Source organism: Natator depressus, chromosome 6 (genome assembly GCF_965152275.1).
Source record: "Natator depressus isolate rNatDep1 chromosome 6, rNatDep2.hap1, whole genome shotgun sequence".
In the NCBI taxonomy this organism is placed as follows: Eukaryota; Metazoa; Chordata; order Testudines; family Cheloniidae; genus Natator; species Natator depressus.
Genome location: NC_134239.1, coordinates 129216687 through 129234284, shown reverse-complemented (window position 1 = coordinate 129234284; position 17598 = coordinate 129216687). Strand labels below are relative to the sequence as shown.

Below are 17598 nucleotides of genomic sequence, written 5' to 3'. Positions count from 1 at the left end.
AAATAAAACCACCCCCAACAAGGGGCAGGAGCTTTGTTCCCAGGAGAGCGGCTCCTGCTGCTGAAGCCCTGTCCGCACCAGTGCTTTCCAGCATTAAAACTTTTGTTGTGCGGGGGGGGATGTTTTCACACCCTTGAGTGACAAAAGCTTTAACAAGGAAAGTGCTAGTGGAGACAAAGCCTGTTATGCTGACAGACTGGTATTTGTAGACCAGGGCTGTGTACCTTTCCTAGATCTTAAGCAGAGTCTGTATAAGCTCAAAAGCCCAACTTTCACCAACAGACATTGCTCCAGTAACATATTACCTCACCCACCATGCCTTTCTGCAGATATAAGGTTCAGAGTGACACACACAGTTAACAGTCCTGGAACCTGAGGGGGGAGAATCCCAAGGAACTTGCCCATCCTCACTCAGACACCTTATATTAAACCTCCATGAGAGACTAGTATGGCAGTATTGAGCATGTGAAACTTAAATGTAATTTTCCACTGCTGGATCTGCCTCACATCCCCAAGTGCCAGACCGTTCAGTTAGTTGAGAAGACCTAGGCCTAAATTCTGAAGCAGAGATACAAGAGTCCTACAATGGAAGTCAAGGCTACAAAACAGAGTTGGTGTTCTGCAGTGCTCAACCTGCAACAACCTGAGCAATGAGATGGGACTGTGGCGCTTGCCTGACCAGGCCTGATGCAAACACGTTGCAAACTTGCTCCCTGACTTCACTCAGCTGTAAAATCTGTATGTGTAATACCACCCCATGGACCTCTTCCTCTTTCAGTACTGCAACACTTGGGATGCCACACTTCCTATGTATAAAAAACAAATGCAAATCAACCATAGATGCCACCTTAGATTGTGTATCTGAAAGTCTTAAAAATGACGAGGTAAGCACATAATGCATTTCATAAATGGGGAAACTGCACAGAAAATTTAAGTATCTTACCACAACTCTCTCAAAACATCCGTTCTTGATTTTAAAATTGTCAGATGGAGAACCCACAGCAACCCATGGTCAATTGTTCCAATGGTTAATTAAAAAGGTCAAGAGGAACTAGATGCCATGACCTCCAGAGGGTTCAGCTAAATCTTGAGCAATACCTGGAAGGTTACTGTGAGGTTTTTACTAATTTATTTCCTAGCGCTGTCTGTTTCTTTCTGCCCTCCCCCTTTCTAAATAGAGTCCAGTTTAGCTGACCACTAAAAAAATCCACTCTTGTGTCACTGCTGTGATCAGAAAGCTAAACTAAAGACAACTTAGCCAACTGCAGTAAGAGGTTGGTAAGGCTGAAGAGGCTAATACATTCCTTGCTCAACCTATGGTGTTTTCTATGAGCCAAACTACAAAAGTGGAAAGACAGACACAGCTTACATGGATCTGAACCAGGCACTGCTAGGAGCTTAAAGGAGGCAGAAGTACAACAGCACTGAAGGGAGGGTTTAGCACCCAGGCCAACGTGGAGGGAAAAATGCTGACAAAATTTAAGTGGGTTTCCCTTCCCCCTCATTGCAACAGATTCTACAAAGCCAACTTACAAATAAACCCAGCGTCTGCTTCCACTGCAGAAGAACAGATTTTCCGGATAAGTTTACTGAAGTATGGAAGCCCAAGGAAAAAAGAAGTCAAACTACCTGCATCTATAATCTGTTTTCTTTAGTGATGTTTTACTGTACAGCAATTGGGAAAAAAAACAAAATGATTTTCAATACAGAAGGCCATAGTTGTAACATTTCCTGAAGCAGTAAGACAGAATTGCAGTTGGCAGATGTCTTCTCACTTATCGATGAATTCACAACACTAAAGGAACAAATTCTTCGTATCAATCAATATCCACCAATTCAACTTCAAAAAAGAGCTTTGCATTTGGAGGAATCCTGTTTGCACAAGAGTTAAAGACATTTTAACATAATCCAGTTGGATATATGAACTGGCTAGATATAACTTGTGACTTACCACCTGTTGTTCAACCTGACACTTCAAAGTTTGACATTTCAGTAACCTCTAGCAAGAAAAGTTTTCACCTCCACTAGTTTACATGCTAAAAGCAAGCTATTAAATCATTCACTGTATCTGTAACATGGCAGTGACCATACAAAACACTCCGTGCCAACTGCTCAGCAGGTAGATTTCACAAGGTCTTAATGAAATGTTTGTGGCATGAGACTTTCCCCCTCGTAAAGCCCAGCTAGGGTAGTGATGTAAGCAAGTCAGGAGCAGCATAAAGCCATAAATCTTCCTCATTTTAGGGTATTATTAATGTTGCTGATTCAGCTTATAGCAGGAAGAGGGGCAAAAGTAGCACAAGACTCTGGACAGAGCATCAACATGTCTCATTGGCAGAGCTGCAGGTCCAAAAAGAGCAACAAAGTAGGAGCAAGGGAAGAACTGTAGCCTCCAACCATCCGTCAGCTATAGAAGGGGGAGCACGGCTGGGAGTCTGCTGAGCAGTTTTGCAATGGGTGTCCCTGTCTGCTTTCCATTAGCCCTGTTTGCTGATCTGGGAACATAAGAATGGCCATACTGGGTCAGACCAAAGGTCCATCCAGCCCAGTAGCCTCTCTACCGACAGTGGCCAATGCCAGGTGTCCCAGAGGGAGTGAACCTAACAGGTAATGATCAAGTGATCTCTCTCCCACCATCTATCTCCACCCTCTGACAAACAGTGGCTAAGGACACCATTCCTTACCCATCCTGGCTAATAACCATTAATGGACTTAACCTCCATGAATTTATCCAGTTTTCTTTTATCCAGTTTTTTTTTCTTTAAACTCTGTTATAGTCCTAGCCTTCACAACCTCCTCAGGCAAGGAGTTCCACAGGTTGACTGTATGCTGGGTGAAGAACTTCCTTTTAGTTGTTTTAAACCTGCTGCCCATTAATTTCATTTAGTGGCCCCTAGTTCTTATATTATGGGAACAAGTAAATAACTTTTCCTTATTCACTTTCTCCACACCACTCATGATTTTATAGACCTCTATCATCTCCCCCCTTAGCCTCCTCTTTTCCAAGCTGAAAAATCCTAGCCGCTTTAATCTCTCCTCATATGGGACCCGTTCCAAACCCCGAATCATTTTAGTTGCCCTTTTCTGAACCTTTTCTAATGCCAGTATATCTCTTTTGAGATGAGGGGACCACATCTGTACACAGTATTCAAGATGTGGGCGTACCATGGATTTATATAAGAGCAATAAGATATTCTCCGTCTTATTCTCTACCCCTTTTTTAATGATTCCTAACATCCTGTTTGCTTTTTTGACTGCTGCTGCACACTGTGTGGACATCTTCAGAGAACTATCCATGATGACTCCAAGATCTTTCTCCTGATTAGTTGTAGCTAAATTAGCCCCCATCATATTGTATGTATAGTTGGGATTATTTTTTCCAATGTGCATTACATTTATCCACATTAATTAAATTAAATTTCTGTTGCCCAATCACTTAGTTTTGTGAGATCTTTTTGAAGTTCTTCACAGTCTGCTTTGGGCTTAACTATCTTGAGCAATTTAGTATCATCTGCAAACTTTGCCACCTCGCTGTTTACCCCTTTCTCCAGATCATTTATGAATAAGTTGAATAGGACTGGTCCTAGGACTGACCCTTGGAGAACACCACTAGTTACCCCTCTCCTTTCTGAAAATTTACCATTTATTCCTCCCTTTGTTCCCTGTCTTTTAGCCAGTTCTCAATCCATGAAAGGATCATCCCTCTCTTATCCCATGACAATTTAATTTACTTAAGAACCTTTGATGGACCTTGTCAAAGACTTTCTGGAAATCTAAGTACACTATGTCCACTGGATCCCCCTTGTCCACCTGTTTGTTGACCCCCTCAAAGAACTCTAATAGATCAGTAAGACATGATCTCCCTTTACAGAAACCATGTTGACTTTTGAACAACAATGTATGTTCTTCTATGTATCTGATCATTTTATTCTTTATGATTGTTTCAACTAATTTGCCCCGTACTGACGTTAGACTTACCGGTCTGTAACTGCCAGGATCACCTCTAGCGCCCTTCTTAAATAGTGGCATTACATTAGCTATCTTCCAGTCATTGGGTACAGTAGCTGGTTTAAAGGACAGGGTACAAACCATAGTTAATAGTTCCGCAGTTTCACATTGTAGTTCTTTGAGAACTCTTGGGTGAATGCCATCTGGTCCCGGTGACTTGTTCCCGTTAAGTTTCTCAATTAATTCCAAAACCTCCTCTAGTGTCACTTCAATCTGTGACAATTCCTCAGATTTGTCACCTACAAAAGACGGCTCAGATTTGGGAATCTCCCTCACGTCCTCAGCCGTGAAGACTGAAGCAAAGAATTCATTTAGTTTCTCCACGATGACTTTATCGTCTTTAAGTGCTCCTTTTGTATCTCGATCGTCCAGAGGCCCCACTGGTTGTTTAGCAGGCTTCCTGCTTTTGAAGTACTTAAACATTTTGTTATTACCTTTTGAGTTTTTGGCTACCTGGTCTTCAACCTCCTTTTTGGCTTTTCTTATTACATTTTGACATTTAATTTGGCAGTGTTTATGCTCCTTTCTATTTACCTCACTAGGATGTGACTTCCACTTTTTAAAAGATGCCGATTTATCTCTCACTGCTTCTTTCACTTGGTTGTTAAGCCGCGGTGGCTCTTTTTTAGTTCTTTTACTGTTTCTCTTAATTTGGGGTATACATTTAAGTTGAGCCTCTATGATGGTGTCTTTGAAAAGCGTCCATGCAGCTTGCAGGGATTTCACTCTAGTCACTGGACCTTTTAATTTCTGTTTAACTAACCGCCTCATTTTCGCACAGTTCCCCTTTCTGAAATTAAATGCCACAGTGTTGGACTGTTGAGGTGTTCTTCCCACCACAGGAATGTTAAATGTTGTTATATTGTAGTCACTGTTTCCAAGCAGTCCTGTTATAGTTACCTCTTGGACCAGATCCTGCGCTTCACTCAGGACTAGATCAGGAGTTCCCTCTCCCCTTGTGGGTTCCTGTACCAGCTGCTCCAAGGAGCAGTCATTTACAGTATCGAGAAATTTTGTCTCTGCATTTCGTCCTGATGTGATATGTACCTAGTCAATATAGGGATAATTGAAATCCCCCACTATTAGTGACTTTTTAAATTTTGATAGCCTCTCTAATCTCCCTTAACATTTCATCGTCACTATCACTGTCCTGGTCTGGTGGTCGATAATAGATGACTACTGTTATATTCTTATTAGAGCATGGAATTACTATCCATAGAGATTCTATGGAACATGTGGATTCATTTAAGATTTTTATTTCATTTGATTCTACATTTTCTTTAACATATGGTGTCACTCCCCACCCCACCGCACGACCTGTTCTATCCTTCCAATATATTTTGTTCCCCGGAATGATTGTGTCCCATTGATTGTCCTCACTCCACCCAGTTTCTGTGATGCCTATTATATCAATATTCTCTTTTAACACGAGGCACTCTAGTTCACCCGTCTTATTATTTAGACTTCTAGCATTTGTGTACAAGCTCTTTAAAAACTTGTCACTGCTTATTTGTCTGCCCTTTTCTGATGTGTCAGATTCTTTGTGAATGTTTCTCATCTCATCTGGCCCATACTTTGTCCTCTTCCATCCCCTCCTCCTGACTAAACCCTAGAGAATGTCTATCAATAGACTTGCCTCTAAGAGAAGTCTCTGTCCGACCCACGTGTGCCTCTGCAGCCATCGGCTCCCTCCCCCCCCCCAGTCTCTTAGTTTAAAAACTACTCTGCAAACTTTTCAATGTTAAGTGTCAGCAGCCTGGATCCACTCTGGTTTAGGTGGAGCCCATCCTTCCTGTACAGGCTCCCCCTACCCCAAAAGTTTCCCCAGTTCCTAATAAATCTAAACCCCTCCTCTCTACACCATTGTCTCATGCTCGCATTGAGACTCTGAAGCTCTGCCTGCCTACCTGGCCCTACACATGGAACTGGTAGCATTTCTGAGAATGCTACCCTAGAGGTCCTGGATTTCAGTCTCTTTCCTGGCAGCCTAAATTTGGCCTCCAGGACGTCTCTCCCACCCTTCCCTACGTCATAGGTACCTACATGTACCATGACCACCGGCTCCTCCCCAGCGCTACACGTAAGTCTATTTAGATAACTCAAGAGATCCGCAACCTTCGCACCAGGCAGACAAGGCACCAGGGGGCACAAGTTGAGATGCTGGAGACAAAGGGGGCATTTTCCCTTTCTCCCCCTCCTACCAGCAGCAAAAAAAGCTAGCAAGGAACAGAGACAAGTAGGATGTAGGGAGTGTTCAGCAGGTCAGCCCACTCCCGTTTTCTCCTTGTGTCCTCCGGCCAGAGGCATTCTGGAACATAAGCGCAGATGAATCTCACTACTTCCTCTTCTCTTTGCCGCTGAAGCAATGACAACAGACTTCTCTTTCTCCCACCCCGATTGTTAAGAACATAAGAATGACCATACTGGGTCAGACCAATGCTCCAAGTAGCCCAGTATCCTGTCTGACAGTGGTCAGTGCCAGAGGGAATGAACAGAACAGGGCAATCAAGTGATCCATCCCCAGTCATCCAATCCCAATTTCTGGCAGTCAGAGGTTTAGGGACCCTCAGAGCATGGTGTTGCATCCCTGACCAGCTTGGCTAATACCCATTGATGGACCTATCCTCCATGAACTTAATCTAATTTTTTTTTAACCCAGTTATAGTTTTGACCTTCACAACATCCTGTCAATGAGTTCCACAGGTTGACTGTGCGTGTGTGTTTTTTAACTAGTGTGACCAGGTATCCCATTTTTAAAGGGACAGTCCCATATTTAAGCCCCCTTGCAGGTGTCCCAACTTCTTAAAAACGTGCCTCCCTCTCCCCAGCCCGTGTTGCCTTGGGAAGACATGGTGCCAGGTACCAGGAGAGGCAGGTCTGTCCCGGGGGCCAAGCCAGGCATTGACGGTGGAGAGGGCTGGGCAGGGAGGGTCAGGTCGGTTGGTCACCCCCACACCATGTGAGAGAGGTGTACAGGAGCGTGTGTGTGTCACCTCGCCCCATGTGAACCCTAAAGCTTTAAAGATAAGGTAAATAAAAAGAATCCAACTACACAGTGTTTCTTTTTAACAAGGGCTCAGTCAACTTGATGTTAATTGAATGTTTGTACTGCATAGTTCTGACTGATTGCCATTGAACTCGCTTGCATACAAGTTATTTTAACAGGTGGCCTGTATTCAGCATAGGGAAATATGGTCTCCCTACTTTTAACCAGTTACTGATCCATGAGAGAACCTTCCCTCTTGTCCCATGACAGCTTACTTTGCTTAAGAGTCCGTGAGGAATCTTGTCAAAGGCTTCTTGAAAGTCCAAGTACACTATATCCACTGGATCCCCCTGGTCCATCCCCTCAAAGAATTCTAATAGAATCGGATTCCCCTTCATTTAAAGCACAGCAAGTTACCTCTTTACTACCCTTATATGGTCCCCAGATAGACCACTGAATTTGTTTCAGTGCTGGAGCTGGAAACATTTAAGAGAATGCATACTTATATGCAGAGGAGAGAGGAAGAACTATGCCAATGAAGCTACCACAGAAGAATGGCAAGTCATCCCTGTTCCCAAATTAGTGTCATGCCTCAGTTAGGATGTCCTGCTCCTAGTTCAGCTAGGACACACTTTTAAAGCATAAACCGTCATTAGCATTTTGAAATCCATACATACATTAATTCCACCCATATTCACTTAGGCTTCCACCCTAAGCCAACCTGTAACTGCAAATGTATATTCCATTGCCAGATCCCTGCCTGCAAGGCCTTTGTCCTGCCAAGTGCCTTTGTGACAGCCAGTAGTACAAGTCTGCTCTTTTCCCACTGTATTAACTGCTAAGCAGAGGCAACAATCTCTGAAACAAGTGTGCATGGCAGGTGCTGCTGAGAGACAGAGAGAGAGCGCGCGAGCGCACACTCCAAAATCGTCCTGTTCTGTAAGTCAAGCACCATGTTGCCAACGTACACCCCGCCAGAAATCCATCTTTGCCTTGGTTATATGTTTCCAGAGGGAAAAATCTTACGCAAAGAGACTTGAAGAATAACAAGGACGTTCCCAAAAGGTACATTCAGTCCTGTTCATATTTTCAAGTAAAAGGATACTTGGCATCAGGCTGCCCTTTCTTCCCATAAGCCCATTCAGGTTCAATTTCCAGATGAGCCTTCTCCCCTTTAGTCATTGTCAACAGAGCTTCATCCCACTAAAAAAGAAAGTATGTTGTAACATGAACTTCCAAAAAAAAAAAAGATGTAATTTCCAACTCTATCCTTTTAAGTAACTGGGCTCTGAGCCAGAACACACACACACACCAGTAAATGCTTCCCAGCTTGCAGCTTAACTAACTGCAGATGGCCTTCCAAACAGTAGTGTTCGACAACTGGATTTTTCCTTTTAAAAAATGAAAATGTTCCCACAGTAACACCTGCTTAAGAGCTGTTCTAGGATTTACTGCCACGGATTTGGATTTATAGCCCAGGCACATACAGTACAGTGGAAACTAGCCTCTGAAGTTTAATATCCCCTGATGTGAAGATACTAGTAGGCCAAATCTTTCTTATTTCAATAAGATTATGAAACTCAGAGTGTGTGTTTTCACAGATTCCACTTATTTTGGGATTTACAGATAAGCTGTTATCCAGCTGGGGTTTATAAAGTTTGATAACTAATTTTATCTCTCAGCGCTTGTCCCTCCCCGTGCCAAACCTCATAGCTAGTGTTCAGAGTTTAGCACGGTATCAGCTTATCAGATAACAGGTGGTGTTCAGATCTCAGCTGTTTGAGGTGTATGGCAACAATCCAAGCATGGAAGTGTTATAGCAAGAGACTAAAGCTTATCACAAAAAACTGAAGCAAGTGTTTCCTTGCAGCAGTGGGCACAAGACCAATGATATTTTGGGGGTGTCCCCCTCCATAAGTAGCTGTCACAGTACATCCACGCCGAGCCACAGCAGTCGTGCATGGCACTGGTGAGGAACCTGATCCTGCACTGAGAAATGCAGCAGGGCGGCCACCAAGTTACTACTGTCCAGTAATAGAAGGGAGGCAACGAGCAGGGCCTGTAGCTAAGCACCTCATTATGAGAGGATACACCCACATCTCCTCAGACGTACCCATGCAGCATCCATACCTGCCCCCACTCTCTAGGCTCTCCAAGGTAAGTAGGCAGGCAGTTGTGTAAAGGGCTTGACACATCTGCTTTGTCCAGAGGACTATACCTAGGGCTTTACTTGGCTACCCATCCTTTTAAAAGTAGCCTTCACTTGCACTAGTGACAGACTGGAGCTCCATGTTGTGCCCTGTGCAAGGATCAAGCTTAAGTGCAAAGAAGTGTGATCAGCTCTTCAGAGTTCTGAAGTGAAATCCAGACACACCATACTGGCTCGCAGCTGTTCTTCTGACACCATGACACGCATCAGAGCTTGGGGATAGTTCAGGATACTGTTTAGCTCGTCTGTTCAGCTTTGGCATGAGGGGTGACTGAGTGGGTAGAAGAGGGGCTCTGGTGGGAGATAAGGATATGCTGACTGACCTGTCAGGTTACTGGAACCAGCACATACTGTCAATTTGCATTGTGGTAGGGCTAGATGCACAAAGGGACTTGGGTGCCTACATGCCTCTTTAGGCACAACTGACATTCACAAAACCACCACTCAGCTGCCACCAAACCCTCTAGACACCTAAATCACCACTTTATACATAGGTTTCCACGGGTGGGCAAGCTTGTCGGAGCCCTCGCTCAGGCAAGCCTTATCGAATTTCTCAAACTAGGCATTCCTCCGCATCTCTCGCCTACAGGGCCAGTCTGGTATATATGCTCTCAGAAGACCTAACTTGCATATGACAGCCCAGGGCAAAGTTAGGAATTCTGAGGGCTATCTGTATCAGAATACCCATTAGCTCAGTGGTTAGGGCCCTGACCTGGGTTGCATGACAGCCACTCAGCCTGATTTGGAGCAGGGATTTGGCCCCAGGGCCCCCACATCTCAGGAGAGTGCCCTAACCACCAAGTGCCTGACTATTCTGTGGCAGGTCTCTCTCTTTTGTTGGTGCTGGTCCACTATCTAAAAAAACCTGACTATACACTGGAGCAGGGCGTTGAACTTGACTTCCTAACCATTTGGGTACTGAGATACTTGCTAACTCTCTCTTTTTCTCTGCCCTAATGAATATTAATTATACAGAGAAACCCTCCTCTCCCCCATAGGGCACTCAACTGAAACATGGGAGACCTGGGTTCAAGTCCCTCCTCTAAATCAGACAGTGCAGGGATCTGAAAACAGGACTCTTGCATCCCAAGTGAGTGCCCTGACCACTGCGCTATTTGCTGTAGTGGGGTGGTGGCCTGTCTCTCTGGCATATCACAAGAAAGGGCTGATCTTGCTTAGGCCCTGACTCCAGGAGAGTTATCACGTTGGAGAATTCCAAGCAGAGAGAGGTGCCTCTCTCCATTCTGTCAGTCAGGTGCCTAAGGTGTGGACCGATGGGGATTAGGCACCTGCATACCACTGTGGATCTGGGCCCTAAGCCCCAGCCCTTTTTTCTGTATTTCACACTTCTGCTTAGGTGCTTCCTGGCTCAGCTTGCTGAGTTCTGAGAATCCCTTTCTTAGGCGCCTCACTCAGGGCTGTGAATTCTACTAGATGTAGGACCCCTAGCAGTTAGACTCCTTTGTGAACGCAGCCTGTCGCACGCAGGGGCTCCAGTCAAGGCTCACTGTGCTACGTGCTGTACAAATATCTAACACACTGTCTCTGACCCAAAGATCATACACTTGAATACTGCTGTCCATGTGTTTAGTTATGGAGAAGGCCTAGCACTGGGAAGTTAGATGAGGGCATTTATATAAAAACTGAAATAAAACATATTCCTGGCATAAGAGCTGTAAACTCACTCTCTTCTCCAGATAATTCAGAGAAGCACCCAACAGATGCACACCAACAGGTAAACCTACAGACCGAGGACTTCATCAGACTTTGACACAGACAGACTTTTATGTGGTTTACTTACGCCTCTGATAACTTTTCCTACACCAACTTTGAAGCTTAAAGGTTTGGCTCCTTTTTTCTTCTTTGAACCTGAAAGACACTTGTAGATACATTTATTCAGCCAAAGTTAAGTCATTAACTAGCTCACACTAATATTTCTGACTAGAACTACCACTACAGTTATGCACCACAAATATCTACTGCACCAAGATATATATTATAGATGAGCTATAAATGAATTTCCCCATGTTTCATATAATTTAATCATTCAAAATAGTAGCTAAATAGCAAACAATGGGGCAAATTCACTCTTGATGCAAGTGCCCATAGTTTCTTTAAACCAATGAAGTTGCACTAACACCAGAGCTGATACTGAAGTAACAAACAGAGAAGATCTATTTCTATGGTATTAGAAATGCAGGAAGGTACTGTATTTGGCAAGCAACATGTTCAATAAAATCAGCACGGAACCAATTTTATGTACAATGTCTGGAGTAGAAAAACAGACTGTAAAACAATGATCTGAACCTTGCATAGTATTGCAATTACAACCTATTACTTTTAACTGTGCTATAAAACTGCTGCAAAATTTATGTTTCTAGCACTTGTCTCCCCCATAAGCTATGTATTTCACACACTTATCCCCAAAGCATCTCTGCATTTAACTGATAATTATACAAGCTGTCTGCTTGGGCAGCTAAATAAGCTACCACCACTCAGGCTCTATAGCTAAACAGAGTTTTATGAATTAAAAGCCTTTATCTCTGCCCTTCTGCAGAGCCACAGGACTGACTAAATCAGTATGTTTCACATTATCCATGGCCTGGAAATACCATATGTAGCCTATGGCAAGATGCAGGGATCATGTTATAAAAGTGAGTCCTCAAAGAATACCCTGCTTTCTCTCTTGGAAAGATTCATCCCAAGAACTGACAGCAACAGGACACGGGGCAGAAGCAGTTTCTTAGGACCCAGGCTATTCAAGCCTTTAAGAAGCATAAAGACAACTTGGTGACTAGTGTTCCAGCTAATTTCTTCCACTCATATGTTGTGTAAACTATCTGAACTCTTTAAACCTGCAAGACCTTGTTATCCATGTGACCTTACTTGTTTGAATATTGGTATCGAAGACAGTCCCATCCTGTAACTTTCCCGTATACCAGCAATGAACGACATCTCCTTTTTTGGGAAAGTTAGTTTTATCCCCCTTTTTCAGAACTGATTTTGTATATTTTGGTGGACCCTGAATTAAGATAGAAATAGAGAATTACCACAACCTTAATGACTCGTCCCAAGTTACCAACAAAGCACAAGATGGACTAACTGAAGCTAATTGAGTTTAAGCCACTGAACGAACCACATTCAGATACTAAGGTGAACAGCACCCATATATGCTTTTAAATTAATATAGTCTGTACGGTACTTTAGCATCCTTTGGGAAGGAAAGGGTTCTATAAATGTAGTCTATGCCAAACCAAGATTGGTCCTGATGCCGAAGTTATTTAAAACTTTGGGGAGATATCTGCATGAGAATGACTACTGGCTCAAAATATGCTGGGTAAGTGAGAAGTTGAATTAAGGTCCAATTTTTTAATCGGATGAGGGTCTTCCAGAAAACTACAAATACAGACTTATGAAGAACAACAACTTGTAAATAAACACTTCACAGCTGTCACTTCTGGTGAGAAAGCAAACCAAGAGCACTCAATTTCTCTTTACCAGTTTGTATATGTTACGCTGCTCAGCTCTCTTAACCTCACTGAAAATGTCTTCATGCGGCTTTGGCCCTCAAATGTACCCCTGTCCAGTTAGTGACTATTCCAACAAGAGAGAAAATGCTGAGGGGATACATTGTACCAATAAAAGAAACATTTTGCAGTCATATTAACACTTTCTGCTTGGATACTGCCATCCAACCAAAGATCCCACTAGTGAATTTTTGTCCGCCATACCATTTCACTTCCAAGAACTGTTGTGTTCATCTTAAACAATTTCAGAATCAATTTATGGATCCATTCCAGGCTGCATGCTTTATTACCAATCCCCCTCAACCCAGCCCACTCAAATTCTCTACCTTTTATAATTCAAGGTTTCAAAAGCATTTATTCTACTACACAGGCAGTAGTCCTAATCTAAGAAAGAGTAATTTTCTATACAAACCTCATCAACAATCTCTTCAGGCTTAGTTTCTTTTGCCTTGTCTTCATCAATTTTGACGTTCTTTACCTGTTCCGTCACTTTATCTGCACTCTCTGTGCCTTTAAAGCGCTGTAAGGAAAGCATTTATCATTACCTGCTACATAATAGGATAGGAAATCCTTCAGAAGGCTGTCAAAATCTACTTTACAGCTTTTATATACTTAAGGACCAGTTCTGGAGGAGAAACAACCATGGATTCCAATAGTCAGCAGTATTAAGGCTCTACAATAGACCTAGGTCAGATATAGGGTGATCATTTCATGAAAAGTGTTTGCCCACAGGTGATATTTTTCTGTGACAGTTCATTCAAGAGAGTAGTGACTGTCTGGTTTCACCCATATAGCTGTTATTGGGGCATTTAGTGTACTGGATGAGGTACGCCGCCTTGTTGTGATAGGCATGTGTAGGACCCAGGGATCTTGAGAAGTGTGTTGTGGGGGGTACTAGAGGGCCACTTCACCTTGAATGGTCTCTTAGATTAGAATATGTAACTACTTATGTTAAACGATCAGTTCTACATTGTACTTAGTTGCTATGCTCCGAGTACCTTTCCCAAACCTGGCCTCTTTCACTAACAGACATTAGTCCAATAGAAGATATTACCTCACCTCTCTAATAACTTAGGATCAAGGTGACTAAAACACTGCAAACTGAAATACGAGTTATTTAAATATGTATAATGATGCAGGATATTTATAAAGGATAAAAGATGTCACATGGTTTCTGACAACTGAAGATGCACAGGATGTATTTGCATGACTGGTTATCTTAATTTGCTTTGAAGGGCATGCATAATCAAAACATGTTCCTCTAGATTAAAAAAAATATATATTCAAATGATCTGGATTTTGATGGGTCAAAGGAAAAATTCAAAACCCAGCAAAACCATCACTCACTGAGAACTACTTATATACCAAGTGTCAGCTATCAACCTTCATCCATGTTTGTGTTATTCTTTGAATTGTGGTAATACCCTTTTAAAAAGTTCTATTAACTTGGTTTAACTTGAACAAGTAGTGTTTCTGATAGCACACCCTAAAAATAACATGCACAGAATTTTTAAGTTACTTTTATCAAATATCTGGGTGTTTCTGTTCCCATAATGATGTTCAGAAGGCCCCTTGTTGAGATCTGAAAGCAGTATCGGACTCTTTCCCCTCTAGCCCCTTCCTCTCTGAGCACACAGTATCTGTCTCCTCAGTTCCAATTTTGTTGCTGTTATTAGCAAGAGTGTGCAGGAGACAGCAAGAACAAAGGATCAACAAATGATGAAATTGACTATAGAGAGTGCTGTCAAACATATAAAGCAAAGCACAGAGAAAAATCTCATCTTTCAGTTACAAATGACTGCCTTAAGAGCCACAGCAGGCACACGCTATTCCAATGCAAGTGTGATTGTGAAGTTGACAATGTCCCTTTAAATAGATGAACACTATTTTCACACACTCAAATGAAAAGCAGCAAGAATTTTGCTCAAAGTTCAAAAACAAAAATATGCTTCAGCTTCAGAACAATTCAGCCAAACAGGCGAACGGTTTGGAGAACGTGGAAATAAGGCTAGAACAAAAGCCATCTGTGTTCTCAGTCACAAGCAAGTGCTATAAGAACGAGGGGCTCTTTGACCCATACAGGCCTAGGAGAGGCAGGTACCCACCTGAGTTTCAAAGAGCTGGTTATAGGCCGTAACTAACTGGTCCTTGGTCGCAGTCTTGGCCACATTTTTTATTTGCCCCAGTAACTTGTGTTCTGCAAGAAACTAGAGACAAGAAGGGGAAATTTAGCTGAGTTGCCAGGGCTTTCCGTGCCCGCAGTCTGCTGCGAAAGGGCCCTAGGGTGCTAGCATTGCTGGGGGTGGCAGGTTGCACTTGGGGAGTTGGGGGCTCTCACAGGATGGACCTGTGACTCCCTTGGGGGTGCCTGGGTGGGTGGGGTGGTGGTGTCCGGCCAAGGTGGAGTCGGAGGTGGGGGTGTCATGGGGACTAGCTGGGGTGGAGTCGAGAGACAGGGGCAGCCTGGGGGTGAAGGTGAAGTTGGAGGTGGTCATGTTCTCCTACTGGGGTGGAGCCAGGGGACCAGGCCAGAGGGGACCGGGTCAGAGGAGAGAGTCGGGCATGGGATCCTACAGGGGATGAGCTGGAGGGTCTGGGCTGGGGAGGATCACAGGGTCTGGTTGCAATGAGTTGGGGGGTGCAGAGAGGAATGAAGCTGTAGAGGATCATGGGTCCAGCCAGGATGAGTTGGGGGCAGAGGGGTGAAGCTGGGGAGGATCATGGGGTCCAGCTGGGGGGGGGGGGGCAGGCTTGGAAGGATCGTGGGGTCCGGCCAGGGTGAGGCGCGGGGGAGCGGGGGGTCCGGCCAGGGCGGAGCGCGGGCAGGGGGGCCCGGCCGGGGCAAGCCGAGGGGGAAGCAGGGGGGGCTGGTGAGGGAGGAGCGGGGGCAGGGGGTCCGCCTGGAGCGAGGAGAGGTGGGAGCGGGGGCGGGGGGTCCGGGCGAGGCGAGGCGAGGGGGCCGTCGAGGGAGGAGCGCGGGCGGGGGGGCCCGGCCGGGGCAAGCCGAGGGGGAAGCAGGGGGGACTGGTGAGGGAGGAGCGGGGGGCAGGGGGTCCGCCTGGAGCGAGGAGGGGGGGCGGGGGCTCCGGCGGGGGCGAGCCGAGGGGTAAGCAGGGGGGCCGGGGCGGGGGCGAGGGGTCCGGCCAGGGCGAGGCGGGGGGGCCGGCGAGGGAGGAGCGCGGGCGGGGGGGCCGGCTGGGGGCGAGCGCGGGCGGGGGAGGCCCGGCCGGGGCGGGGGGGGCCGGCCGAGGCGAGGGGGGAGCGGGGGGGCCCGGCAGGCGGGTCCAGATGGCCGCGGGGTCCGGCCGCGCCTTGCGCAGCTGCCCTCAGGAGGGCGCGGGAGCGGCCGCCGCGAGCCCCGGGCCCCTCCCCCCGCTCCGCCCGTACCGCCTGCGCCGCGTGCTCCTGCAGGAACTTGATCAGGTCCTTCTTGGGCAGCGCCTCGCTGCGCAGCTGCTCGGCGCTCCACTGCCGCGGCGGGGCCGCCGCCATCTTGCTGCGCCGCGCCCCCCGACTCCGTCGCAGGGGCTCCCGCGCAGCGCCTGGCCGGGGCGGGGCGAGGGGCCAGAGGGCTGTGGGAGGGGCCTGGGCTGGGGGGAGGGGCCAGAGGGGCGGGGCGGGGTCTGGGCTTGGGGGGAGGGGCCAAAGGGGTAAAGAAGGTGCTTGGGGTTGGTGGGCGGGGAGAGGGGTCGGGGAGGGGCCTGGTCTTGGTGGGCGGGGCCAGAGGGATGGCAGGTAGAGTAACCTTTGTCCATTTTAAGAACAGGAGGACTTGTGGCACCTTAGAGACTAACAAATTTATTTGAGCATAAGCTTTCGTAAGCTACAGCTCACTTCATCGGATGCAGCCTTTTCTTTTTGTGGATACAGACTAGCACAGGTGTTACTCTGAAACCTGTCCTTATCCATTTTGACTCTCTGGGTATAATTAAAGCACCACAACCCCCATTGTGTGGGTGAGGTTGTACCAGTCATGACAAAGGACAGTTTGAATATTATGAGAGAAGGTGGGTGAGGTAATATATTTATTGGACCAACTTCTATTGGTGAAAGAGACAAGCTTTCAAGACATACAGAGCTCTTCTTGAAGGCTGGCAGTTGGCTCCTCCTGGCTGAAGGGAAGAGCTGCTCTCTAGGCATCCACCTACAGAAATGAAGAAACTATTAATATGCAGGTACAATCAAAGAGAAGCAACATCTTGTGGTGACTTGCAATCTGCAGTGGAAACTTTATTGTGCTTCAGTCTCTACGTAAAAGAATAAATGGACACAAATCAGATGTTAAGAATTATAACATTCATAAACCAGTCGGAGAACACTTCAATCTCTCTGGTCACGCAATCACAGACATGAGGGTCGCTATCTTAAAGCAAAAAAACTTCAAATCCAGACTCCAGCGAGAAACTGCTGAATTGGAATTCATTTGCAAATTGGATACTATTAATTTGGGCTTGAATAGAGACTGGGAGTGGCTAAGTCATTATGCAAGGTAGCCTATCTCCTCTTGTTTTTTTTTTTTTTTTTTTTTTTCCTACAACCCCTCCCCCCAAGACGTTCTGGTTAAACTTGGATTATTGCTGTGCACATTGTAAGATGAGCTATTGCCAGCAGGAGAGTGAGTTTGTGTGTGTGGTTTTTGGAGGGGTGTGTGTGTGTGTGGGGGGGGGTGGCGGTGGTGAGAAAACCTGGATTAGTGCTGGAAATGACCCACCTTGATTATCATGCGCATTATAAAGAGAGGTTTCAAAGAGGGATGGGCTATTACCAGCAGGAGAGTGAGTTTGTATGTGTGTCTGTGGGGGGGGCGGGGGGAAGGGTGAGAAAACCTGGATTTGTGCTGGAAATGGCCCTCCCTTGATGATCACTTT

General features: G+C 45.6%; 1 protein-coding gene across 1 annotated transcript; it reads right to left on the bottom strand.

Moving 5' to 3' along the window:
• Nucleotides 1–1689: 1689 nt before the first annotated feature.
• On the bottom strand, nt 1690–16277 carry FKBP3 (FKBP prolyl isomerase 3). The gene is made up of 7 exons (XM_074956581.1): nt 16118–16277; nt 14836–14937; nt 13143–13250; nt 12090–12225; nt 11005–11072; nt 8100–8197; nt 1690–1872 (listed from the first exon to the last, which is right to left on the bottom strand). The coding sequence occupies exons 1-7, from the start codon at nt 16220–16222 to the stop codon at nt 1818–1820; spliced, it is 672 nt and encodes a 223-aa protein (XP_074812682.1). The 5' UTR covers nt 16223–16277; the 3' UTR covers nt 1690–1817.
• Nucleotides 16278–17598: the final 1321 nt, after the last annotated feature.